We start from the raw sequence: 24,598 nt of genomic DNA on the forward strand, positions 1-24,598 counted from the left end.
GCACACTTCAGTAGAATCATGACCCATATACACTTCAGTAGAATCATGACCCATGCACACTTCAGTAGAATCATGACCCATGCACACTTCAGTAGAATCATGACCCATGCACACTTCAGTAGAATCATGACCCATGCACACTTCAGTAGAATCATGACCCATATACACTTCAGTAGAATCATGACCCATGCACACTTCAGTAGAATCATGACCCATGCACACTTCAGTAGAATCATGACCCATATACACTTCAGTAGAATCATGACCCATGCACACTTCAGTAGAATCATGACCCATGCACACTTCAGTAGAATCATGACCCATGCACACTTCAGTAGAATCATGACCCATGCACACTTCAGTAGAATGTCTGAAGTCTGCAGTGTAAAGGGTGAAGAGAAAGGGCGAAAGGACAGTGCCATGGGGCGCCCTCACACTGCAGGTCCTCCACACTGCAGGTCCCCCACACTACAGGTCCAAGTGTCAGACACACAGTCCCGGGCTCTCACAAACTGGGGTCGGTCCGTGAGGTAGTCCAGGATCCACTCTGCAGGTCATACTCCACACCAGCCGTCTCCAGCTTGTCCTTCAGGAGCTGATGGTGTTGAAGGCGCTGGAAAGATCGAAGAACAGAATCCTCACAGAGCTGCCAGGCTTCTCCAGGTGAGAGAGAGAGCGGTGCAGCAGGAGATGACGGCGTCCTCCACTCCGATGCCAGACCGATATGCAAACTGCAGCGGGTCCATTGCTTCAGCTGTGTCCTGCAGAAGTTCTCTGATGACTCTGCCATCATTGGACTCATCACGGACGACGATGATGCGGAGGACAGAGGACTGGCGCAGGACTTTGTGGACTGGTGTCAGCGGAACCACCTCCTCATCAACGCGGGGAAGACCAAGGAGATGGTGGTGGACTTCCACAGAGGCCACGCCCCCCTCACCAGAGAACATCCAGGGACGGGACATTGAGAGAGTGACTCATACAAGGACCTGGTGTTCATCTGAACCACAAACTGGACTGGACTCATAACACAGACTGTACAGGAAGAGCCAGAGTCGGCTCTACCTCCTGAGGAGACTCAGGTCTTTTGGAGTGACAGGGCCGCTCCTGACAGGGCCACTCCTGAAGACCTTCTCTGACTCTGTGGTGCATCAGCTCCTGTAGGTGTGGCCTGCTGGAGCAGCAGCATCACAGAGAGGGAGAGGAAGAGGCTGGACAAAGTCATCAAGAAGTCCAGCTCCGTCCTGGGCTCTGCTCTGGACTCGGTGCAGGAGGTGGGGGACAGAAGGGTCCTGGCTAGATTCACATCAATGCCGGACCATGAGTGTCACCCCCTGCAGGACACTCTGTCCCCTGCAGGACACTCTGTCCCCTGCAGGACACTCTGTCCGCTCTGGAGAGCAGCTTCAGTGAGAGACTGATCCACCCTCGCTGTGTGAAGGAAAGGTTTCGTAGGTCTTTCCTTCTGCTGCTGTCACACTTTATAACAAACACTGTTAGTCCTGAACACTCACAATACTGACCTAACCATGTGCAATTCCGTCATATGTGCAATTGCTGTTGGAATTCATGTGCAATCCATGTGCTGTCGTGACACATATTCATGTGCAATTACTGTCGGGATCACATGCAATGGTATTTATTTATTTGTCTATGGGAGTTTTTATTTATTTATAGGAGATCTTCTACTGAAAGTGTTTTTCAGACTTCCTATAAGTGATCTGTTCTTCTGTATCTACCTCTGTATCTACCTGCGTTGCAACAATGAAATTTCCCCATGTGGGACAATAAAGGAATATCTTATCTTATCTTATCTTAGGACCCATGCACACTTCAGTAGAATCATGACCCATGCACACTTCAGTCGAATCATGACCCATGCACACTTCAGTCGAATCATGACCCATGCACACTTCAGTAGAATCATGACCCATGCACACTTCAGTCGAATCATGACCCATGCACACTTCAGTAGAATCATGACCCATGCACACTTCAGTAGAATCATGACCCACGCACACGTTCCCAGATATGACATTATTACTACAATGATTGGCCCATGTGTCCCTCAGATGCAAAGCGGCTTCCTGCGCCTCCAGGCCATGTACAGGTCCAGAAAGTACCGGCAGAGTTACCTCCTGACCCGGCTGTGTGTGACCCGGCTCCAGGCTCACTGCAGGGGCCTCCTCATCAGACAGGCCTTCTGGAGACGTCTGAGGGCCGTGGTCACGCTCCAGGCCCACGCCAGAGGAATGATCGCCCGCCGCCTGTGCCAGCGCCTGCGGGCAGAGGTAAGCTGTGTGTGTGACTGCTGCAGCCTGTGCAAGGAGCAGGGGCCCCACAGGCAGGAGCAGTGGTGCTGGGGGCCCACAGACAGGAGCAGTGGGGCTGAGGATGTGCTGGGGGCCCACAAACAGGACAGGGGTGCTGAGGATGTGCTGGGGGCCCACAGGCAGGAGCAGTGGTGCTGAGGATGTGCTGGGGGGCCACAAGCAGGAGCAGTGGTACTGAGGATCTGCTGGGGGCCCACAGGCAGGAGCTGTGGGGCTGAGGATGTGCTGGGGGCCCACAGGCAGGAGCTGTGGGGCTGAGGATATGCTGGGGGCCCACAGACAGGAGCAGTGGTGCTGAGGATGTGCTGGGGGCCCACAGTCAGGAGCTGTGGTGCTGAGGGTGTGCTGGGGGCCCACAGGCAGGAGCAGTGGTGCTGAGGGTGTGCTGGGGGCCCACAGGCAGGAGCAGTGGTGCTGAGGGTGTGCTGGGGGCCCACAGGCAGGAGCAGTGGTGCTGAGGGTGTGCTGGGGGCCCACAGGCAGGAGCTGTGGGGCTGAGGATATGCTGGGGGCCCACAGACAGGAGCAGTGGTGCTGAGGATGTGCTGGGGGCCCACAGGCAGGAGCTGTGGGGCTGAGGATATGCTGGGGGCCCACAGACAGGAGCAGTGGTGCTGAGGATGTGCTGGGGGCCCACAGGCAGGAGCTGTGGTGCTGAGGGTGTGCTGGGGGCCCACAGGCAGGAGCAGTGGTGCTGAGGGTGTGCTGGGGGCCCACAGGCAGGAGCAGTGGTGCTGAGGGTGGTTTGAAGAGGGACTAGACCACTGGAATGACAGGGGCCTCGATGGGAGCGACAGGGGCCATCTTTATATGTGAATTAGTGATGGAAATACTCACAGATGTTGCATTGGTACAGCGGCTTGCACATATGCAGTCGTGCATTGGCTTTTTATTGTTAACTTGGTTATTCTAGATTCAACCAAAGCTGACGCTGCTAATGCTATGATGCTATAATGCTATGATGCTATAATGCTATAATGCTATAATGCTATAATGCTATAATGCTACAATGCTGTAATGCTATAATGCTACAATGCTATAATGCTATAATGCTATAATGCTATAATGCTACAACGCTATAATGCTATAATGCTATAATGCTACAATGCTGTAATGCTATAATGCTACAATGCTATAATGCTATAATGCTATAATGCTATAATGCTATAATGCTATAATGCTATAGCTAACGCAGTTGAAATGCACAGACTGAAATGCTAATGAAGGAGGCTTTATGCAGTTAAACACATTATTATTATTAACATACATAGTATTTGTTGTCTTCACTGAAGTTCAAAAGTGAAATTCAAACTTTGGTCAAATTGGCAGCGGAGCAGGATATACATGTATATACGTAATACTTCGCTCTCAGGCTTCTGGCCTTTTTACAGGCCTCAATAATATGGGGGGCCTTTATAAACAGAGGGCCTAATGTACTGTATGTAATGACAGTGATGCTCAGTACTGTAGAGGAGAAATATGGTACAAACATTACAAATAACTGGGCCAAGGCCTATTTTAGACAGGCAATAATCAAGTCCAAATGGAGCCAAACTCAGCATTGCCCTCTGTGTAAAGACACAGCATCAGACTGAGACTGTGATAGTTTAAATAACATAATAATAAGAAGTTCCTGTCAGATTGATATTCGTAGGAATTGGATCAGTATCAGGGATAAAAACAATTAAAAATTGGATTGAGAGCAAAAAAGAACAATGTTCATGAGAACCATGACGTGGCACGATTCAGGGTCAGTTCAAAACGAATTGCATCGTTGGTTGTGATAAAAGCATCTTAAATAAATGGAAGGTGAAGATCGTATCGGACAGTTTCCTGTCACTAGTGTGAATGAACTGGCCCTGATCCTCCAGAAATAAGGAGAACAATGGAATGGTTCATGGAGCGTCTCCATGTTCAGGTCCTGACTCTAGAAGCTGCGCCTGCTATAACTCATCACACAAACTCTAAAATCCACCGTGAGCTCAGCCATGGACCCGCTGCAGTTTGCATATCGTCCTGTCATCGGAGTGGAGGACGCCGTCATCTCCTGCTGCACCGCTCTCTCTCTCACCTGGAAAAGCCTGGCAGCTCTGTGAGGATCCTGTTCTTTCATCTCTCCAGCGCCTTCAACACCATCAGCTCCTGAGGGACAAGCTGGAGACGGCTCCTGAGGGACAAGCTGGAGACGGCTGGAGTGGAGTATGACCTGGCAGAGTGGATCCTGGACCTCCTCAAAGACCGACCCCAGTTTGTGAGAGCCCGGGACTGTGTGTCTGACATAAGGACCTGCAGTGTGGGGGCGCCCCAGGGCACTGTCCACGCGCCCCTTCTCTTCACCCTTTAAACTGCAGACTTCAGACATGACATGGACAGCTGTGTCCATCATCGGACTCATCACGGACGACGATGACGCGGAGTACAGAGGACTGGCGCAGGACTTTGTGGAACCACCTCCTCATCAACGCGGGGAAGACAAAGGAGATGGTGGTGAACTTCCACAGAGGCCACGCCCCCCTCACCAGTGAACATCCAGGGACGGGACATTGAGAGAGTGACTCATACAAGTACCTGGGTGTTCATCTGAACCACAAACTGGACTGGACTCATAACACAGACGCACTGTACAGGAAGAGCCAGAGTCGGCTCTACCTCCTGAGGAGACTCAGGTCTTTTGGAGTGACAGGGCCACTCCTGACAGGGCCACTCCTGACAGGGCCGCTCCTGACAGGGCCACTCTTAACAGGGCCGCTCCTGACAGGGCCGCTCCTGACAGGGCCGCTTCTGACAGGGCCCCTCCTGACAGGGCCACTCCTGAAGACCTTCTCTGACTCTGTGGTGCATCAGCTCCTGTAGGTGTGGTCATCACAGAGAGGGAGAGGAAGAAGCTGGACAAAGCTCCATCCTGGGCTGTCCTCTGGACTCGGTGCAGGAGGTGGAGGACAGAAGGGTCCTGGCTAAACTCACATCTATGCTGGACCATGAGTGTCGCCCCCTGCAGGACACTCTGTCCCCTGCAGGACACTCTGTCCCCTGCAGGACACTCTGTCCGCTCTGGAGAGCAGCTTCTGTGACTGATCCACCCTTGCTGTTGAAGGAAAGGTTTCACAGGTCTTTCCTTCTGCTGCTGTCAGACTTTATAACAAACACTGTTAGTCCTACTGTGCAATTACTCTCGTGATCACATGCAATGGTATTTATTTATTTATTTATTTGTATCTTTGTTATTATTTATTATTTATCTATGTGCTGTCGTGACACATATTCATGTGCAATTACTGTCGGGATCACATGCAATGGTATTTATTTATTTGTCTATGGGAGTTTTTGTTTATAGGAGATCTTCTACTGAAAGTGTTTTTCAGACTTCCTATAAGTGATCTGTTCTTTTCTTCTGTATCTACCTCTGTATCTACCTGCGTTGCAACAATGAAATTTCCCCATGTGGGACAATAAAGGAATATCTTAAACATATGTTTTCTTAATTAATCAAATCCAAATATTTCCTAAATTATACTTTTTAATCATGAGGCCAATCACAGAAATGAGCTAAAAGACATTCAGTAATTCATTACTAGTTTGTGTTGTGAGATGTGGCTAAAGCTAATGAGATGTGGCAAAAGCTAGTGAGATGTGGCTAAAGCTAGTGAGATGTGGCTAAAGCTAGTGAGATGTGGCTAAAGCTAATGAGATTTGGCTAAAGCTTGTGAGATATGGCTAAAGCTAGTGAGATGTGGCTAAAGCTAGTGAGATGTGGCTAAAGCTAGTGAGATGTGGCTAAAGCTAGAGCTAGTGAGATGTGGCTAAAGCTAATGAGATGTGGCTAAAGCTTATGAGATGTGGCTAAAGCTAGTGAGATGTGGCTAAAGCTAGTGAGATGTGGCTAAAGCTAGTGAGATGTGGCTAAAGCTAATGAGATTTGGCTAAAGCTAGTGAGATGTGGCTAAAGCTAATGAGATGTGGCTTAAGCTAGTGAGATGTGGCTAAACGTAGTGAGATGTGGCTAAAGCTAGTGAGATGTGGCTAAAGCTAGTGAGATGTGGCTAAAGCTAATGAGATGTGGCTAAAGCTAGTGAGATGTGGCTAAAGCTAGTGAGATGTGGCTAAAGCTAGTGAGATGTGGCTAAAGCTAATGAGATGTGGCTAAAGCTAGTGAGATGTGGCTAAAGCTATTGAGATGTGGCTAAAGCAAGTGAGATGTGGCTAAAGCTAGCTTGTAGTGAAGCAGACTTGAGGCGATCATGAATAGTAGTGGATAAGATGTGCACGCCAAAGGGACAAAAGCTAACATATAAGGGTGAGTTTGGAAAGCTGTCTCCCACGCGAAGTGCGCTGGCCTAAACTTCCATACTTGTAAAACATGCTGAATGGAGTAATTAGTCTCACATGTTCATTACACAAATTAGCGCTCTATGTTGTTAAATGACCGTATTTCTAACTGAGGCGAGAGTTTTTTAATGTGTTGTTTCACGGACTTTGCTTGGCATTTTTAAGAGGGCACGATGGAATAAAAATAAAAATGTATTTCCATCAAATCACATCTCTACCATCCAGAAGTCGGAGTTGAATTTAAAAATAAAATGTTCTAAATAAATGTCTTGGATTCTTAGAGTAAAGGCCCTGCTCCCACCTCTACATTATCTACATCATTATAGTGATCAATGCAAGACATGGAAAATATCCCTTATTATACTGAGCGGTACAAAAATGTCTTCAAAAAAGATGCTCCCGCAAAATGTCCATGATGTAAGATAATATTGTTATATATAATAGAAGCTCCACTGGTGTGAAGCCTGTTTACTATAGTTATGATTAAATGTTGGCCAACTGCACAATAAAGTAGACTAAGCCTGGTGAATGACCTTTAACCTTAACCCTAAGCCTGGTGAATGACCTTTAACCTTAACCCTAAGCCTGGTGAATGACCTTCATCTTTACTTTATTTGACACTGTTGACCACGGGATACTTTTACAGAGGTTAGAGGACTGGGTGGGCATCACTGGTATGGCCTTAAAATGGTTGAAATCCTACCTCGATAACAGGAAATACTTTGTTGAGATTGGTGATTGTGTCTCTGAGAGCATTGACCTGTGGGGTGCCCCAAGGGTCAGTCCTTGGACCCCTTCTGTTCAATCTGTACATGCTGCCATTGGGACAGCTAATGTGAAACAGTGGTGTGTCCTATCACAATGATGCTGACGACACTCAGATCTATGTCTCACTGACGGCAGGTGAATATGGACCTGTCAGTTCACTCTGTCACTGCCGTCAACAGATCAGTGAGTGGAGCAAAACAACTTCCTCCAGCTGAATCCAGACAAAACCGAAATCATCGTCCTTGGCCCACAAAAACTTAGAGAAAGTGGTAGCAACCACCTCCAGTCTCTCGCTCTCTAAAACCTGTAACCAAGGTAAAAGATTTAGGAGTAATTATGGACTCAGACATGAATTTCAACCGCTACATCAACTCAATAACATCAGTAGCTTTCTTCCATCTGAAAACTGCCAAAATTAAAAACATAGTGTCCCAACCAGACTTGGAGAGACTTATCCATGTGTTTGTCTCCAGTAGATTAGACTGTAACAGCCGCTCACTGGTCTCTCCAAACGAGCTGTAAAACAGCTGCAGTTCATCCAGAACGCTGCTGCTCGGGTCCTGACCAGAACCAGGAAGTACCATCACATTAGTCCTGACTAGAACCAGGAAGTACCATCACATTAGTCCTGACTAGAACCAGGAAGTACCATCACATTAGTCCTGACTAGAACCAGGAAGTACCATCACATTAGTCCTGACTAGAACCAGGAAGTACCATCACATTAGTCCTGACTAGAACCAGGAAGTACCATCACATTAGTCCTGACTAGAACCAGGAAGTACCATCACATTAGTCCTGACCAGAACCAGGAAGTACCATCACATTAGTCCTGACTAGAACCAGGAAGTACCATCACATTAGTCCTGACTAGAACCAGGAAGTACCATCACATTAGTCCTGACTAGAACCAGGAAGTACCATCACATTAGTCCTGACTAGAACCAGGAAGTACCATCACATTAGTCCTGACTAGAACCAGGAAGTACCATCACATTAGTCCTGACTAGAACCAGGAAGTACCATCACATTAGTCCTGACTAGAACCAGGAAGTACCATCACATTAGTCCTGACCAGAACCAGGAAGTACCATCACATTGGTCCTGACTAGAACCAGGAAGTACCATCACATTAGTCCTGACTAGAACCAGGAAGTACCATCACATTAGTCCTGACTAGAACCAGGAAGTACCATCACATTAGTCCTGACCAGAACCAGGAAGTACCATCACATTAGTCCTGACCAGAACCAGGAAGTACCATCACATTAGTCCTGACTAGAACCAGGAAGTACCATCACATTAGTCCTGACTAGAACCAGGAAGTACCATCACATTAGTCCTGTCCAGAACCAGGAAGTACCATGACATTAGTCCTGACTAGAACCAGGAAGTACCATCACATTAGTCCTGACCAGAACCAGGAAGTACCATCACATTAGTCCTGACCAGAACCAGGAAGTACCATCGCATTAGTCCTGACTAGAACCAGGAAGTACCATCACATTAGTCCTGACTAGAACCAGGAAGTACCATCACATTAGTCCTGACCAGAACCAGGAAGTACCATCACATTAGTCCTGACCAGAACCAGGAAGTACCATCACATTAGTCCTGACTAGAACCAGGAAGTACCATCACATTAGTCCTGACTAGAACCAGGAAGTACCATCACATTTGTCCTGACCAGAACCAGGAAGTACCATCACATTAGTCCTGTCCAGAACCAGGAAGTACCATCACATTAGTCCTGACTAGAACCAGGAAGTACCATCACATTAGTTCTGTTCTCAGGTCTCTGCACTGGCTCCTGTGGCTCAGAGAAGAGACTTCAAAACAGCTCTACTTGAGTATAAGTCTCTCCATGGCCTAGCACCAAAATCCATCTCAAACTTGTGTCATATGAACCACCTCGGACTCTAAGGGCCTCAGGGACCGGCCTCTTGCTGGTGCCAGAGTCAAGCACAGACACGGAGAATCTGCGTTCCAGGTCTATGGGGCAAAGGTCTGGAAGAGCCTTCCTGAAGTCGTGAGACAGGCCCCGCCCCCGGCTGTGTTTAAATCCAAACTAAAGACAGTTTTGTTTAGCCGCGCCTATGACTGAGTTTACCTGGTTTTTAATATTTTAAAATACTACATTATTTTTATTCTTTACTTTACTCTGATGTACATTGTTTTACATTTTTATAAACTGCATTGTGTTTTTAATTTATTACTTGTTTTAAATTGTGTAAAGCACTTGATACTGTGGAGTACTATGAGCCTGTGTTCATGTTTATCACACTTACATCCATTGTACTTTCCGTCCATATGTTTCAGAGATGAACCGCTGCTGTTACAACGTCATAAACTGTTTCATGGAAAGTGGAACTCACAGTGATCAGACAGAAAGTAGTCCCAGACTGACAGACAGAAAGTAGTCCCAGACTGACAGACAGAAAGTAGTCCCAGACTGACTGAAAGTAGTCCCAGACTGACAGACAGAAAGTAGTCCCAGACTGAGCTTCTCACAAAATTAATCATTCCGAGACCAAACAAGTCACTTTGATAAACTTTATTGAGTCTTTACACCAGTGGCGGCTGGTGGTACAAATTATAAAGGGCGCTATTTGACATGACCTTGTTTTTGTTTTTTTTAAATGTCCAAAATTGATTTTTTTAACATGACTGTATGGATACATATTTTAAATACACATTTACAACTGAATTAATTAAGTAAACACATTTTATTTCCCCTTTTGTTAATGATAAGTTAGAAGTTAAGCGATACTTAAAGGCGCAATGGACAAATTTTTTTCGGCGATTTGAGAACGCAGGCGGAAGTGCGCATGCCACTCCCCCGTGTGGACTGATACAACACACACTTGCGTTTGTTTATTAGCGCGACGGATTGCATCGCATCTCTCGTCTCCCGTAGATTTACGTCTTTTATGAGTAAATTCGAACAGTCTTTCTCCGTCTTCATTTTGTCCCGTACACTGAGGGAACTATATTATGTTAGATCAATGCGCTTAGACACAGGGAAACGTGCTGCTTTCATGGGGACGAGCCGCACGCGGCTGCAGGTGAGCGATAGGTGCGTTTTATGATTGATACGTGGCAGGACTAATTGGCCGTCCACGCCACGAGGAAATAAGACTAAAAAATCGTCCATTCCACCTTTAATGCTTAGCGTTAGCCTTATGCAAGACATAAACTAAAAAAAACTGCGTGTTTGTTGTCATGGTAACGTAGCACGGTGTCAGACACATGTCTCGGCTCGGATTGATACGAAATCAGTCGCTTTCAACACGAATAAAGCAGGAAACAGTTGAGCAGCTCATTCTGAGTCGTTTTGGACGTACCTTTTGTCACAGACGTCTGTAGATGCAGTTTTAAGACGTAAAAACAGAAAACACGGCGTGTGTCGCTATTTTCCTCTGGAGAAAACCACAGTGACGTAGTCACTTGTGATTGTGATTTAATTGGCTAAAAATCCCCATTGCTTTTCTCTGAGGCTCTGGAGCTTTTCAAACCGCCCCACGGGAACGAAGAAAAGTGACGCAGGCTGCGCAGTATTCATCTATATCTATTTATAGATATCTATATGGATATATATTATTATTTTACACATTTACACTAATAAGAATATAAGATATTTTTGAATAAATTATATTGTTTTTGGCAGATTGACAGGGGGGCGGGGCCCCAGCGCCCTTAATGGACCTGCCACTGCTACAGGAACACAAAGTGTGACATGAATGAAAATGTCTTATTGAGCTTAAATTTGGGCGTTGGACTAAATCTCTGGCGCAGGAATCTCTCACACGCTCGAGTCGTGGACACGTCGCTCAGATCATCAGGACAAGTAGCTTAGTCCTTACAATGAGATCAGAAGAGAACGTGTGACTCCAGACGAGCTGGACATGTCCACATGTCTCCGAGACAGACGAGCTGGACATGTCCTCGTGACTCCACAGACGAGCTGGACATGTCCACGTGCCTCCAAAGACGAGATGGACTTGTCCACGTGCATCCAAAGACGAGATGGACATGTCCACGTGCCTCCAAAGACGAGATGGACATGTCCACGTGTCTCCACAGACGAGCTGGACTTGTCCACATGACTCCACAGACGAGCTGGACATGTCCACATGTCTCCACAGATGAGCTGGACATGTCCACATGACTCCACAGACGAGCTGGACATGTCCACATTTCTCCGAGACAGACGAGCTGGACATGTCCTTGTGACTCCACAGACGAGCTGGACATGTCCACGTGTCTCCACAGACGAGCTGGACATGTCCACGTGTCTCCACAGACGAGCTGGACATGTCCACATGTCTCCACAGACGAGCTGGACATGTCCACATGTCTCCACAGACGAGCTGGACATGTCCACATGACTCCACAGATGAGCTGGACATGTCCACATGTCTCCGAGACAGACGAGCTGGACATGTCCTCGTGACTCCACAGACGAGCTGGACATGTCCACGTGACTCCACAGACGAGATGGACATGTCCACGTGTCTCCAAAGACGAGATGGACATGTCCACGTGTCTCCACAGACGAGCTGGACATGTCCACATGTCTCCACAGACGAGCTGGACATGTCCACATGTCTCCGTGACAGACGAGCTGGACATGTTCTCGTGACTCCACAGACGAGCTGGACATGTCCACTTGTCTCCACGGACGAGCTGGACATGTCCACACGAGGAGGACTTGCGCTACTTAAATGGCAACGACAACATGATTCTGATATAAATCGGTCAAGAGGCGTATTCTTCATTTCCTCGTTCGAACACAACGAGCCAAAGCTCACTAAAAGACACTTGCCTCTGAGGGAAAATCTTTCTGGTTCATCCTCAGCTCTAACTTCTCTGCTCTTCTCTTATGTGATACGTGGGTTCAGCTACAGTTAGATTTGCTCTGGAAATGCATTATGGGTCTTGGCATGAGTGCTGTGCATCAATAAACAGGCAAGAAGCTAAGATGCTAACATGTGCTAGCTTTGCTTTGCTAAGCCTGGGTGCTAAGCCTGGGTGCGATTAGACGGGACAGAAGCTGAACCGAGTGTGGGACACAACTTTACACAATAAAGTGTTACTGCTTAAAGTGCAGACATTTTCTAAGAAAACAGGTGAAATTTCCTTTAATTTAATGGGTTTTTATGTCTGTTTTTTTTATTGTTGGCCTGGTTATAGTAAATAGTGTCTGGCTTACTCTTCATTAACAATCATAGGTTAACTATTTTCCTTTCAAACCGAAGCCTTCAACATGGGTAAATGCCCTGTACTGCACTTAGAATCACTGCTTTATAACTTTCACACTTCACGGACTCGTTTTTCCAATCTGGAAGAAAGTGTTTGACTTAACGCAGCTTCATGCGACTGTCTCACCTCATTTAACATTTGGACCTCTATGTAACACTTTTGTACACTTAAGTGTGAAGTGACCTATGTCCACCTGACTGGGAGGGGTCATGAGGGGTGGGGTCTGTGGGGGAGGGGCAAGGTCTGGAGGGCTAAAGGGAGAGTGAGGTGTGGGGTCTGGAGGGCTTAAAGGGAGAGTGAGGTGTGGGGTCTGGAGGGCCTAAAGGGAGAGTGAGGTGTGGGGTCTGGAGGGCTTAAAGGGAGAGTGAGGTGTGGGGTCTGGAGGGCTTAAAGGGAGAGTGAGGTGTGGGGTCTGGAGGGCTTAAAGGGAGAGTGAGGTGTGGGGTCTGGAGGGCCTAAAGGGAGAGTGAGGTGTGGGGTCTGGAGGGCTTAAAGGGAGAGTGAGGTGTGGGGTCTGGAGGGCTTAAAGGGAGAGTGAGGTGTGGGGTCTGGAGGGCTTAAAGGGAGAGTGAGGTGTGGGGTCTGGAGGGCCTAAAGGGAGAGTGAGGTGTGGGGTCTGGAGGGCTTAAAGGGAGAGTGAGGTGTGGGGTCTGGAGGGCCTAAAGGGAGAGTGAGGTGTGGGGTCTGGAGGGCCTAAAGGGAGAGTGAGGTGTGGGGTCTGGAGGGCTTAAAGGGAGAGTGAGGTGTGGGGTCTGGAGGGCTTAAAGGGAGAGTGAGGTGTGGGGTCTGGAGGGCCTAAAGGGAGAGTGAGGTTTGGGGTCTGGAGGGCCTAAAGGGAGAGTGAGGTGTGGGGCCTCAATTACTTCCTAAATCTAAGCTACCTTCTTTGCTGGTTCCATCTCCCACAGCAGGAGAAGCGTCTGGAGGCAGAAAAGGAGCGGCTTGCGGAGGAGGAGCATCTGAAGAACCTGATGACCATGCGCCGAGCCAAAGCCGAGGCCCAGAGGAAGCACCAGGTGAAGCTGGAGCTCCTGGCCCTGCAGAGTGAGGAGCAGGCTCGTGAGGACAAGGAGGAGGCGCGGCGAAAGAAAGAGCTCCTGGAGCAGGTGGAGCGGGACAAGGAGCTTCCCGTGGACCACGCTGACATGGTGGACCGCATGTTTGGTTTCCTGGGCAACACCGGACCACTAGCCAATCAGGATGGACAGGCACCGGCCGGCTTTGAGGTATTATTTTTTAAATTTATAATGTATTAACCTATTTAAAAACCCATTGAGATCGAGACCTGTTTTTCAAGGGTGACCTGGGGCAAATTGAAAATATAACAGCACACACAATTTAAAACATGTACATATTTAAGAGACTTTTAAGACATTAAAGGCGGTATGGACGATTTTTCGGCGATTTGAGAACGCAGGCGGAAGTGCTCATGTCACTCCCCCGTGCACATGCCCCTCCCCCGTGCACATGCCCCTCCCCCGTGCTCATGCCACTCCCCCGTGCGCATGCCACTCCCCCGTGCTCATGCCACTCCCCCGTGCTCATGCCACTCCCCCGTGTGGACTGATACAACACACATGTGCGTTTGTTTATTAGCGCGATGGATCACATCACATCTCTCGTCTCCCATAGATTTCTGTCCACTTCTGCTTCAGCTCAAACTGTCTTTCTCCGTCTTCATTTTGCCCCGTACACTGAGGGAACTATATTATGATAGATCCATGCGCTTAGGCACGCGGAAACGTGGGGACGAGCCAGACGCGGCTGCAGGTGAACGACAGGTGCGTTTTATGATTGATACGTGGCAGGACAAATGATTTATCCACGCCACCAGGAAATATGATACAAAAAATTGCTGAAAAAAATCGTCCATACCACCTTTATATAAAATCTACAGTTAAAAGCACTGTTAATTTTTTTTTTTTTTTCAACGTGTCAATCCATGTTCAACAAAAACCTGTCTTTCTCCCCAGGACCTAGTAAAGCCCAGTCTGGCAGTGGAGGCAGAAGAGCTGCTGGACCAGGCCCCGCCCTTACCCGCGGAGGAAGAGGAGGACCTCTCCGACTACAAGTTCACCAAGTTTGCTGCTACATACTTCCAGGGAGTGTCCACTCACACCTACATCCGGAGACCCCTCAAACAGCCTCTGCTCTTCCACGAAGACGAAGGGGACCAGCTGGTAAAACCACTTTGAGCTTTTAATCATGTAATTTTATCATCATAAACTAACTCAGTTTTATTCTGAGTTATTCATGCATGTTATAGTAATCCTATTTTGTCCTGGATATGAGGTTTGAGTGATTAAAAACATTCAGTATTCTCCTACTCCCCAGTAATTAATTAACTCTATTATTAATTATAATCTATGGTGGTGATGACCATTCCTATAAGCACAGCTGCCCTCAACTAGTCCCACTAAAGTGTTTTTTTACTAAAGTATTTTTCTCTTTTAATACATAACTACATATTCAAGGAAAAAAATATAGCACCTCTTTTCGTAATATAAAATATCAATATGTATTACATCCATTTTCTACCGCTTGTTCCCTTTCGGGGTCACGGGTGACTGGAGCCTATCCCAGTGACTTCGGGCCTTAGGCGGGGTACACCCTGGACAGTGGGCAACTCTTCGCAGGGCCAACACAGAGACATAGACATTACAGACATTCACTCACATTCAACATCCAATTTAGAGTTACCAATTTTTACCTAACACATACATGTCTTTGGACGGTGGGAGGAGCCGGAGAGAACCCACGGTAACACGGGGAGAACATGCAGACTCCACCCAGAGAGATCATGTGATGTTGGTCTGGTCCAGGAATCGAACCCATGATCTCCTTCTTGGGAGGCAAGAGCGCTAACCGCCTTTGCCACCGTGCTCAATATGTACGTATTACATAATGCAACTAATTATTTACAAATATAAATAATTCAGTCTTTATTTATCAGGGACATGAACAAAATAATGAATCGTCAATGAAAAAACGACCTGCACCAGAGTTATTTACTGCTACTTCCCATCTGCAGTCCATGGGCAAAACAACCCATTTAATATTATTAACATGAGTTCAGTCAAATACACTTTACAATTTCACCATTTCAAAAGTGTTACATAATTTCCTAAAATTTCAAAATTACCGGTAGTTTAGACAGATATAAGAAGACTTGCCTGATGTTGGCACCATTGATTATCTGGGATGAGCTCTGTCAAGTTTAAAGTGAAGTTATGAATATCAAAACAATCGAGACAATTTCAGACGGTCTGGAAGGTGATTCCACGCTCTGAGACGTGTGCAAGAGGATCCAAGAGGGCAAAGTGACAACAACATCATGATTTTGGTTTCATCACAATTTATTTATTAACTGTTTATATGCTTTATTGCAGGGTATTTACATAATGCAAATTGCATGTGGTTCGGGACCCGTTTGGGTCATGAACAATGATAAAACAACATATATGAAATCAAAAGAGCATACGTTAAAGAATAAAATTAATCTACAATGGGATGAAAATAAAAATGTAAATAGGCTTATATGCACTATATACACATTTTAGTAAAAAATACATTTGTAGAGTAGTAAATTAGTTAAAGTGACAGTGTTTAAGAAGTGTTCATGAGTCCAACAGCAGAGGGAAAGAAACTGTTTTTGTGGAGGAGGTTCAGGTCCTGATGGACCATAGCCTCCTGCCTGAGGGGAGTGGCCTCCTGCCTGAGGGGAGTGGCCTCCTGCCTGAGGGGAGTGGCCTCCTGCCTGAGGGGAGTGGCCTCCTGCCTGAGGGGAGTGGCCTCCTGCCTGAGGGGAGTGGCTTCCTGGCTGAGGGGAGTGGCCTCCTGCCTGAGGGGAGTGGCCTCCTGCCTGAGGGGAGTGGCCTCCTGCCTGAGGAGAGTGGCTTCCTGGCTGAGGGGAGTGGCCTCCTGCCTGAGGGGAGTGGCCTCCTGCCTGAGGGGAGTGGCCTCCTGCCTGAGGGGAGTGGCCTCCTGCCTGAGGGGAGTGGCCTCCTGCCTGAGGAGAGTGGCTTCCTGGCTGAGGGGAGTGGCCTCCTGCCTGAGGGGAGTGGCCTCCTGCCTGAGGAGAGTGGCTTCCTGGCTGAGGGGAGTGGCCTCCTGCCTGAGGGGAGTGGCCTCCTGCCTGAGGGGAGTGGCCTCCTGCCTGAGGGGAGTGGCCTCCTGCCTGAGGAGAGTGGCTTCCTGGCTGAGGGGAGTGGCCTCCTGCCTGAGGGGAGTGGCCTCCTGCCTGAGGGGAGTGGCCTCCTGCCTGAGGAGAGTGGCTTCCTGGCTGAGGGGAGTGGCCTCCTGCCTGAGGGGAGTGGCCTCCTGCCTGAGGGGAGTGGCCTCCTGCCTGAGGAGAGTGGCTTCCTGGCTGAGGGGAGTGGCAGGATGAGAAGGGTCGGCTGTGATACGTCCCAGAGTCCTGGAGACGTAGTTAGAGTTAGAGTTAGAGTTAGAGTTAGAGTTAGAGTTAGAGTTAGAGTTAGAGTTAGAGTTAGAGTTAGAGTTAGAGTTAGAGTTAGAGTTAGAGTTAGAGTTAGAGTTAGAGTTAGAGTTAGGCACTCTGGATCTGACCCGTGTCGGCCTGGAAACAGGATTTTCCAAAATGGCTGCAAGCAAATTAACCATACATAGTTATTTCACTTGTAGGAAACATAGGAACATGAACTTGGTGACTAAACATACGTTTTTAGGTACTGTGAGTCTACTGGCATATAACAAGTATGTCAGCTATCTTGATTTTTCAAAATGGCCGACACCAAATTGACAAAACTTCACATTTCAGCATATAGAGAAGATAGAAGCATGATTTTGGTGTCTAAACATTGGTTTTGGGGTATTGTGAGTCTACTGTCATATGCTAGAATGTCCCAAGTATGTCAGCCATCTTGGATTTTCCAAATTGCTGCCTTTAAAATGACAAAATCACAAATTTTAGCATGGAGATATGAGTGACCGTGTCACAGCATAAGCTTAAGGCTTACATAGAGTGGGAGTGGAGTTTCCTGGTTTCGATTGTGGCGCCCAGTGCCAGTAGATTCTGAGCGGGCTTGACACTGTTAAAGATCAGTAACTGAGAGACTGTGAGGGCAGCGGTTTTGGTGGATGAATTTGAAAGTTGTGTCTGGTCCTTTATGTTGGCACCATCCAATATCATGCTTATCAGTGCCATTCATGTGGGTGGAACTGCCTTAGCCTGGCACTCAGACCCTCAGGATCAAATCAACCATCAAAGGTGAACTTGGCTTCAAAGATTTCTGCACGTATTGTTTTCGCTGTTCTCATCATATGTATGGCATCACTGTCATAGTCACAAGCTTTTTTCAGGGCTTCTCTAAGGTTCTCCTCAAATGTGTTGAGTGTGTCTCCCATGTGTCTGTGATATAAGGCCTGGGACTGTCAAGAGAAGTCTGTTCTTAAGTCTAGTGGTATGGATGCGGTTCTCCGCAGGAGCCCCCAACTGATGGAGACGAACCTTGTAGAGTTCTGCCAATTCTGCTAGCCTGAGATATGGATTTGTGCACAATCCATATCTCTCCTTTCCTCTATAAAGGCCACAAGCTCAGCAAATGAAATTCCTTCCAGACAGGCATCTTCTTGTGTCCTGTTGCATTGCTCTCCTGGTCCTATTATAGAGTTTGTTCAACAGTTCAACAGTTGTGGTGGTACTTAGCCTCCATGGCTATCATGTCTCCAGGCGCAAGCTTTAGTTTAGTTGTGTGGCACACTGTCTAACATTTATCTAACTGTTTAGTCATGACCTCATGGAAGCCTTCGGGACCCGCGGGATCGTCACACTTCAACTTGTCGCATTGAGCCAATTGAAGAACGTGTGTGCCTGATGTCTTCTGCTTTTCTGACTGCTGTTTTAGAGACATATTTAGCATGCTTTGAACATCACCCTACATATTTTGTGCCACACTGCCTCATTAACAACTAGGGCTGACTCTATTCCTTTTCCTTCATCTGGTCTCATCAGATCAAGAGGCAATGAAAAGTACTCTGCTTCTTTGCACATGAGTAAATATTTTGCAAGTGATACAAAGCCAGCACCAACTGGTTTCTTTGTGGACCGGATGGGACATTGTATGTCTGGGTCATCACTTGATCCTTCTTGGCACAAAGCACAAATTGTCCAGTTTGTTGTACATGGCATCTTTGGCTGTTTGGGCTCCTGTGGTAAAGAAGTATCTACAAGCGAAGGTCGTTTAGACATGTTCACGGTTTCTTGATAGTAAAGCTGCAGAGAAGCAGATGTGTTAAGCTTTTCTAAAGTTTCTACTCTACATTTGACCACCACATATCAAAGCACCTTACATGCCCCTGAAACAATATAAAATATGAGTTAGTGTGACCAATGCAGAGACAGTGAACGACTTACAACTGCTCATTCCTGATAATAGGTAAATGGCTTTATACATGACTCACTCCATATCATAAGGAATTTTGGGTGCACCGTTATATTTGCATTGGCATATGCATAAATAAAGGACAGGGTATTAATCAGTATTTGATCATTTTATACATTACAATTAAAGTGATTTTGGTATATTAAATACATAATCGATGTCGAAAGTAATTGACACAGCAAATTACCAACACAATATTATATGTGATTTAGCAAAGACACAACATCATTCTTTATATAATTCTTCATCATTCTTATATAAACACAGAAATTGATAGCTTATAGATGTATTTTGCAGTTAGTATGACTATTTTAGCAAAAGCAAGCATTACTTGACACATTTGGTGAATTCAAATGAGCTACCCATACCCAAAAGGCTGAGTTCAAAAACCATAATAATGCTTCTATCATAGCTAAAAACATTGTGTATTGGTCATTTTTGAGGCAGCCATTTTGAAAATCCAAGATGGCTGAGATACATGGAACATTCTAGTGCATGCTATAAGACTCACTGTACCTCAAAACCCATGTTTAGACATCAAAATCATGCTTCTATCTTCCCTATATGCTGAAATGTGAAGTTTTGTTACTTTGGTGTCGGGCATTTTGAAAATCAAAGATGGCTGACATACTTGGGACCTTGTATTTTATGCCAGTAGACTCACAGTACCTAAAAACCTATGTTTAGACACCAAGTTCATGTTCTTATGGGTCCTACAAGTGAAATAACTATGTATGGTTAATTTGCTGGCGGCCATTTTAGAAAATCCTGTTTCCAGGCCGTCACGGGTCAGATCCAGAGTACTTCCACATCAAATATTTACCTTAGGGATGTAATGATCCTGTCCTGAAAGTCTCATGCTTCTTTCAAAAAGTGCACAATTCATCAGCTTAACCGCGCCACTAAAGGAGATGGTGGTGGACTTCCACAGAGGCCACGCCCCCCTCACCAGAGAACATCCAGGGACGGGACATTGAGAGAGTGACTCATACAAGGACCTGGTGTTCATCTGAACCACAAACTGGACTGGACTCATAACACAGACTGTACAGGAAGAGCCAGAGTCGGCTCTACCTCCTGAGGAGACTCAGGTCTTTTGGAGTGACAGGGCCACTCCTGACAGGGCCACTCCTGACAGGGCCGCTCCTGACAGGGCCACTCTTAACAGGGCCACTCCTGAAGACCTTCTCTGACTCTGTGGTGCATCAGCTCCTGTAGGTGTGGTCATCACAGAGACGGAGAGGAAGAAGCTGGACAAAGCTCCGTCCTGGGCTGTCCTCTGGACTTGGTGCAGGAGGTGGGGGACAGAAGGGTCCTGGCTAAACTCACATCTATGCTGGACCATGAGTGTCGCCCCCTGCAGGACACTCTGTCCCTTGCAGGACACTCTGTCCCCTGCAGGACACTCTGTCCCCTGCAGGACACTCTGTCCGCTCTGGAGAGCAGCTTCTGTGACTGATCCACCCTCGCAGTGTGAAGGAGACGTTTCACACGTCTTTCCTTCTGCAGCTGTCAGACTTTATAACAAACACTGTCCTGAACATGTGTCATTCAGCATCAGAATCATGTGCAATACTGTGACATAATGTCAATTATTCTGGTGGAAGACCTTCTACAACTTTGTGGTGGCATCAGCCCTCCTGTAGGTGTGGTCTGCTGGAGCAGCAGAATAATTGACATTATGTCACAATAAAAAAAAAACTGAAAGAAAATATATCACACAAAAAAATGTAGACATTACTTGATGAGTTTTGTATACATAAACTATTATTCACATATGCATTTGTTTTGCTGTTTTTGTCCCCTACAGGCAGCCTTAGCGGTGTGGATCACAGTGCTGCGCTTCATGGGAGACCTGCCTGAACCTCAGTGTCATCTGGTCATCAACGACGGCAGTGAGAAGATTCCAGTGATGACCAAGATCTACGAGACCCTGGGCAGACGCAGCTACAAGAAGGAACTCCAGGAGCTCCAGGTGGAGGAGGAGCTCACGGTAAGTCCACCATGACCAGAAGATGGGAGGAATACAATCTCATCAAGATAAAAAATATTGCAATATTGTTTCACATTACATTCACATATCACATTAAACCATGGGCGCGCTGGGACCCCTAGACCAGCCTGGGAAATGTTGTCGACCACTTTCAACTTTTTTGCATGAATGTATATTTATTGTAGGTCTGTTTATCTTTCTGTAACATTTCTTGAACATAACCCCCCCCCCCCCCCCCGAACGATCGCAGCCAAGTCCAACACATTTTTTCAATAAGAAGATCCAGAAAGCTAGGTTGTGGCGATCCTCTCCCAGAAAATTTGGAACGGAACAGACATTTGATGTCTTCTGACACACCGGGAAAACATGCATTGGAATACAGAAATCACAAAACTGTTTAAGACTTAAAAGAGAAGAGTGCAAATCAGTGCAAAATCATTTCAGTCATAAGATAAGATAAGATATTCCTTTATTGTCCCACATGGGGTAATTTCATTGGTGCAACGCAGGAAGATACAGAGGCAGATACAGAAGAACAGATCACTTATAGGAAGTCTGAAAAACACTTTCAGTAGAAGATCTCCTATAAAATATACTCAATGAAACCCTTTTGGCCACTATGATGATTATGCTCATGATTGGAGTAGATTAGAACCTGTCTCACATCTTCAGGAAGAATGTTCCAGATTTTAGCTGCATCAAACTGAAACACAGATTCTCCATGTTTAGTCCTGACTCTGGCACCAGCAGGAGGCCGCTCCATGTTTAGTCCTGACTCTGGCACCAGCAGGAGGCCGCTCCATGTTTAGTCCTGACTCTAGCACCAGCAGGAGGCCGGTCCATGTTCAGTCCCGACTCTGGCACCAGCAGGAGGCCGGTCCATGTTTAGTCCTGACTCTGGCACCAGCAAGAGGCCGGTCCATGTTTAGTCCTGACTCTGGCACCAGCAGGAGGCCGCTCCATGTTTAGTCCTGACTCTGGCACCAGCAGGAGGCCGCTCCATGTTTAGTCCTGACTCTGGCACCAGCAGGAGGCCGGTCCATGTTTAGTCCTGACTCTGGCACCAGCAGGAGGCCGCTCCATGTTTAGTCCTGACTCTGGCACCAGCAGGAGGCCGCTCCATGTTTAGTCCTGACTCTGGCACCAGCAGGAGGCCGATCCATGTTTAGTCCTGACTCTGGCACCAGCAGGAGGCCGGTCCATGTTTAGTCCTGACTCTGGCACCAGCAGGAGGCCGGTCCACAAACTGATCTGTTGGATGCAGTGACAGAGTGAATCCACTGGTCCATATTCACCTGCCGACAGTGAAACATAGATCTGACTCGTCTGCATCATTGTGATTGGACACTTTTTCACTGCGTATCAACTGACCTAACGGCAGCATGTAGTGGTTGAACAGAAGGGGCCCTAGGTCTGACCCTTGGGGCACTCCACAGGTCAGGGTCATGTGGTCTGAGACACAAAGTACTTCTTGTCTTCCAGATAGGACCTTAACCAGTTTAGGGCGAGGCCAGTGATGCCCACCCAGTCCTCTAGTCTCTGTAAGAGGGTCACATGATCGACAGTGTCAAAAGCAGCATCAGATCTAACAGAATTAAGACTGAGGCTTTGCCCGTGTCAGTGTTCAGGCGGATGTCATTTGTCACCATGACAACAGCAGTCTCAGTGTGATGAGGTCTAAAACCTGAAAAAAAATCAAATGAGTTGTTTCTTAAGAGGAAATCTGTGACTGTTGTAAACAACCTTTTCAAGGACTTTGCCCCAAAAAAGCAGATTAGAGATGGTCCGGTCATGACTCAGGACTGCAGCATCAAGACTGCTCTTCTTTAGGAGAGGCTTTATGACCGCAGTTTTTAAAGACATTGGGAATGTTCCAGATTGAAGCGACATGTTGACTATGTGAGTGATGGTGCTAACAAACTGTTCAGCACAGACTTTAGAAATCTGGACGTTCACACATGGAGGCAGCATGTAGATGAACTCAGACTGGTGATGATCTCATGGACAGTTTTGTCAGTTACAGGTGCAAAGTGAGTTAGCTCTAAGTGTCTTGGTGGTTTTAGGGTAATTTTTTGCATTGTGGGATTTATAGCATTTTTAATGCCCTGAACTTTGTCATTAAAGAATAATGCAAACTCATTACACTTGATGTAGAAATGAGTTCTAACGGCAGCTGAGCTGGAGGGTTTGTTCATCTGTTACTGTGGCAACAGGACACGCCCGTTGTTACTGCAGCTTCAGATTATTTCAGAAATGATATGCTTCTCTTCGTAAATATCTTTTTAAACCTGGAGCTTGAGACTTTTTGACTCTGCTCGGCCTGACATCACTCCCTTTTCTTTTTCATTTTAGCCTTCAGAGGGGCACTGGCGTCCAGAACATTCAAAACACGAGATTTAACAGAGTTCAATAAATCATTGATTTATTTTATTCCAACAGAATTCCTTCCAAACGTGATTATGTGCTCCTCCACTAGGATTATATATATTTTCCCATTCTTTGTCAGTCAGAATAAAATGACCCTCTATTTCCCATTTATTTGTATGTAATTATTTGAGTGGCTGCCTAAATTATAAAAACACATGTATAATGTAGATAGTATTCACCTTTAATGTTCTGTTTCTCAGAGTCATAGGATTCCTTCAACATATCAAAGCTTTTCATTCGATACAATCTGATAGAAAACCTTATATATATATATATATATATATATATATATATATATATATATATATATATATATATATATATATATATATATATATATATATATATATATATATATATATATATATAAAATAAACCTTAGTTATCCAGGCTGTAAATCTCAAATCTGTGCCGGTTGGCTTATGATCAAGGTGCAAAACCTTGATCATAAGCCAAACAGTTCAGGATTTTAATATCTTGTTTTGATTAGCTCTTTCCAGGCCATAAGCACAGAATTTCACCCAAGAGTGTCAAAAAAAATGGTTGAGGATGAAAATTGAGTCTGGAATAGATTGAGAAATCTGGGCTTAGACTTAAGACTTAAAATCCTTTGACTTAGACTTAAGTCTGGGATAAGAATCCATTTTTAAACTTTTTTTTATAGTAGTAAAGAGAAGTGTGCAATTTTTCTCCAAAATTGATAGATAGATCTTTATGGAGGCCCACACCCGGAAACTGGCTGAGCAACTCAACACGTTTCAACAGTTTGAAACTCTAAATCATGGATCGTACTTTCATATTCTTTATATTATTATCACGAGTGTGTCAGTCTAGCTCATCACCGTAACCGGAAGTCATGATTTTTTGTTTTAATTTAAATATTGCAGTCATATCATTATTGCACCACTAATATATAGTGTGGGGACTGCAGCCTGTGTTTTGTCCTCATTAGATCAGCTCTGTAGATGACCAGAAGAGGAACAGTGTGCGCCACAAACTCATCTCACTCACGCTCAAGAAGAAGTCCAAAATAACTGAGGAGGTAAAACACAAGCTGGTATTTTAATGTCTATTATATTGTTCTG

General features: G+C 46.2%; 1 protein-coding gene across 1 annotated transcript in view; it reads left to right on the plus strand.

The window, feature by feature from the left end:
* LOC140361268 (unconventional myosin-VIIa-like) overlaps window positions 1-24,598 on the plus strand; it is a 247,547-nt gene that overhangs the window by 124,478 nt on the left and 98,471 nt on the right. Inside the window, exons 21-25 of the mRNA XM_072447021.1 lie at window positions 2,073-2,291; window positions 13,598-13,915; window positions 14,663-14,869; window positions 20,904-21,086; window positions 24,466-24,555. Coding sequence (XP_072303122.1) covers window positions 2,073-2,291; window positions 13,598-13,915; window positions 14,663-14,869; window positions 20,904-21,086; window positions 24,466-24,555 — 1,017 coding nt within the window. The remainder of the gene's footprint in view (window positions 1-2,072; window positions 2,292-13,597; window positions 13,916-14,662; window positions 14,870-20,903; window positions 21,087-24,465; window positions 24,556-24,598) is intronic.

This window comes from Eucyclogobius newberryi, unplaced genomic scaffold (assembly GCF_026437365.1).
Source record: "Eucyclogobius newberryi isolate DKJ021-1_F unplaced genomic scaffold, fEucNew1.0.hap1 SCAF_15, whole genome shotgun sequence".
NCBI lineage: Eukaryota > Metazoa > Chordata > Actinopteri > Gobiiformes > Gobiidae > Eucyclogobius > Eucyclogobius newberryi.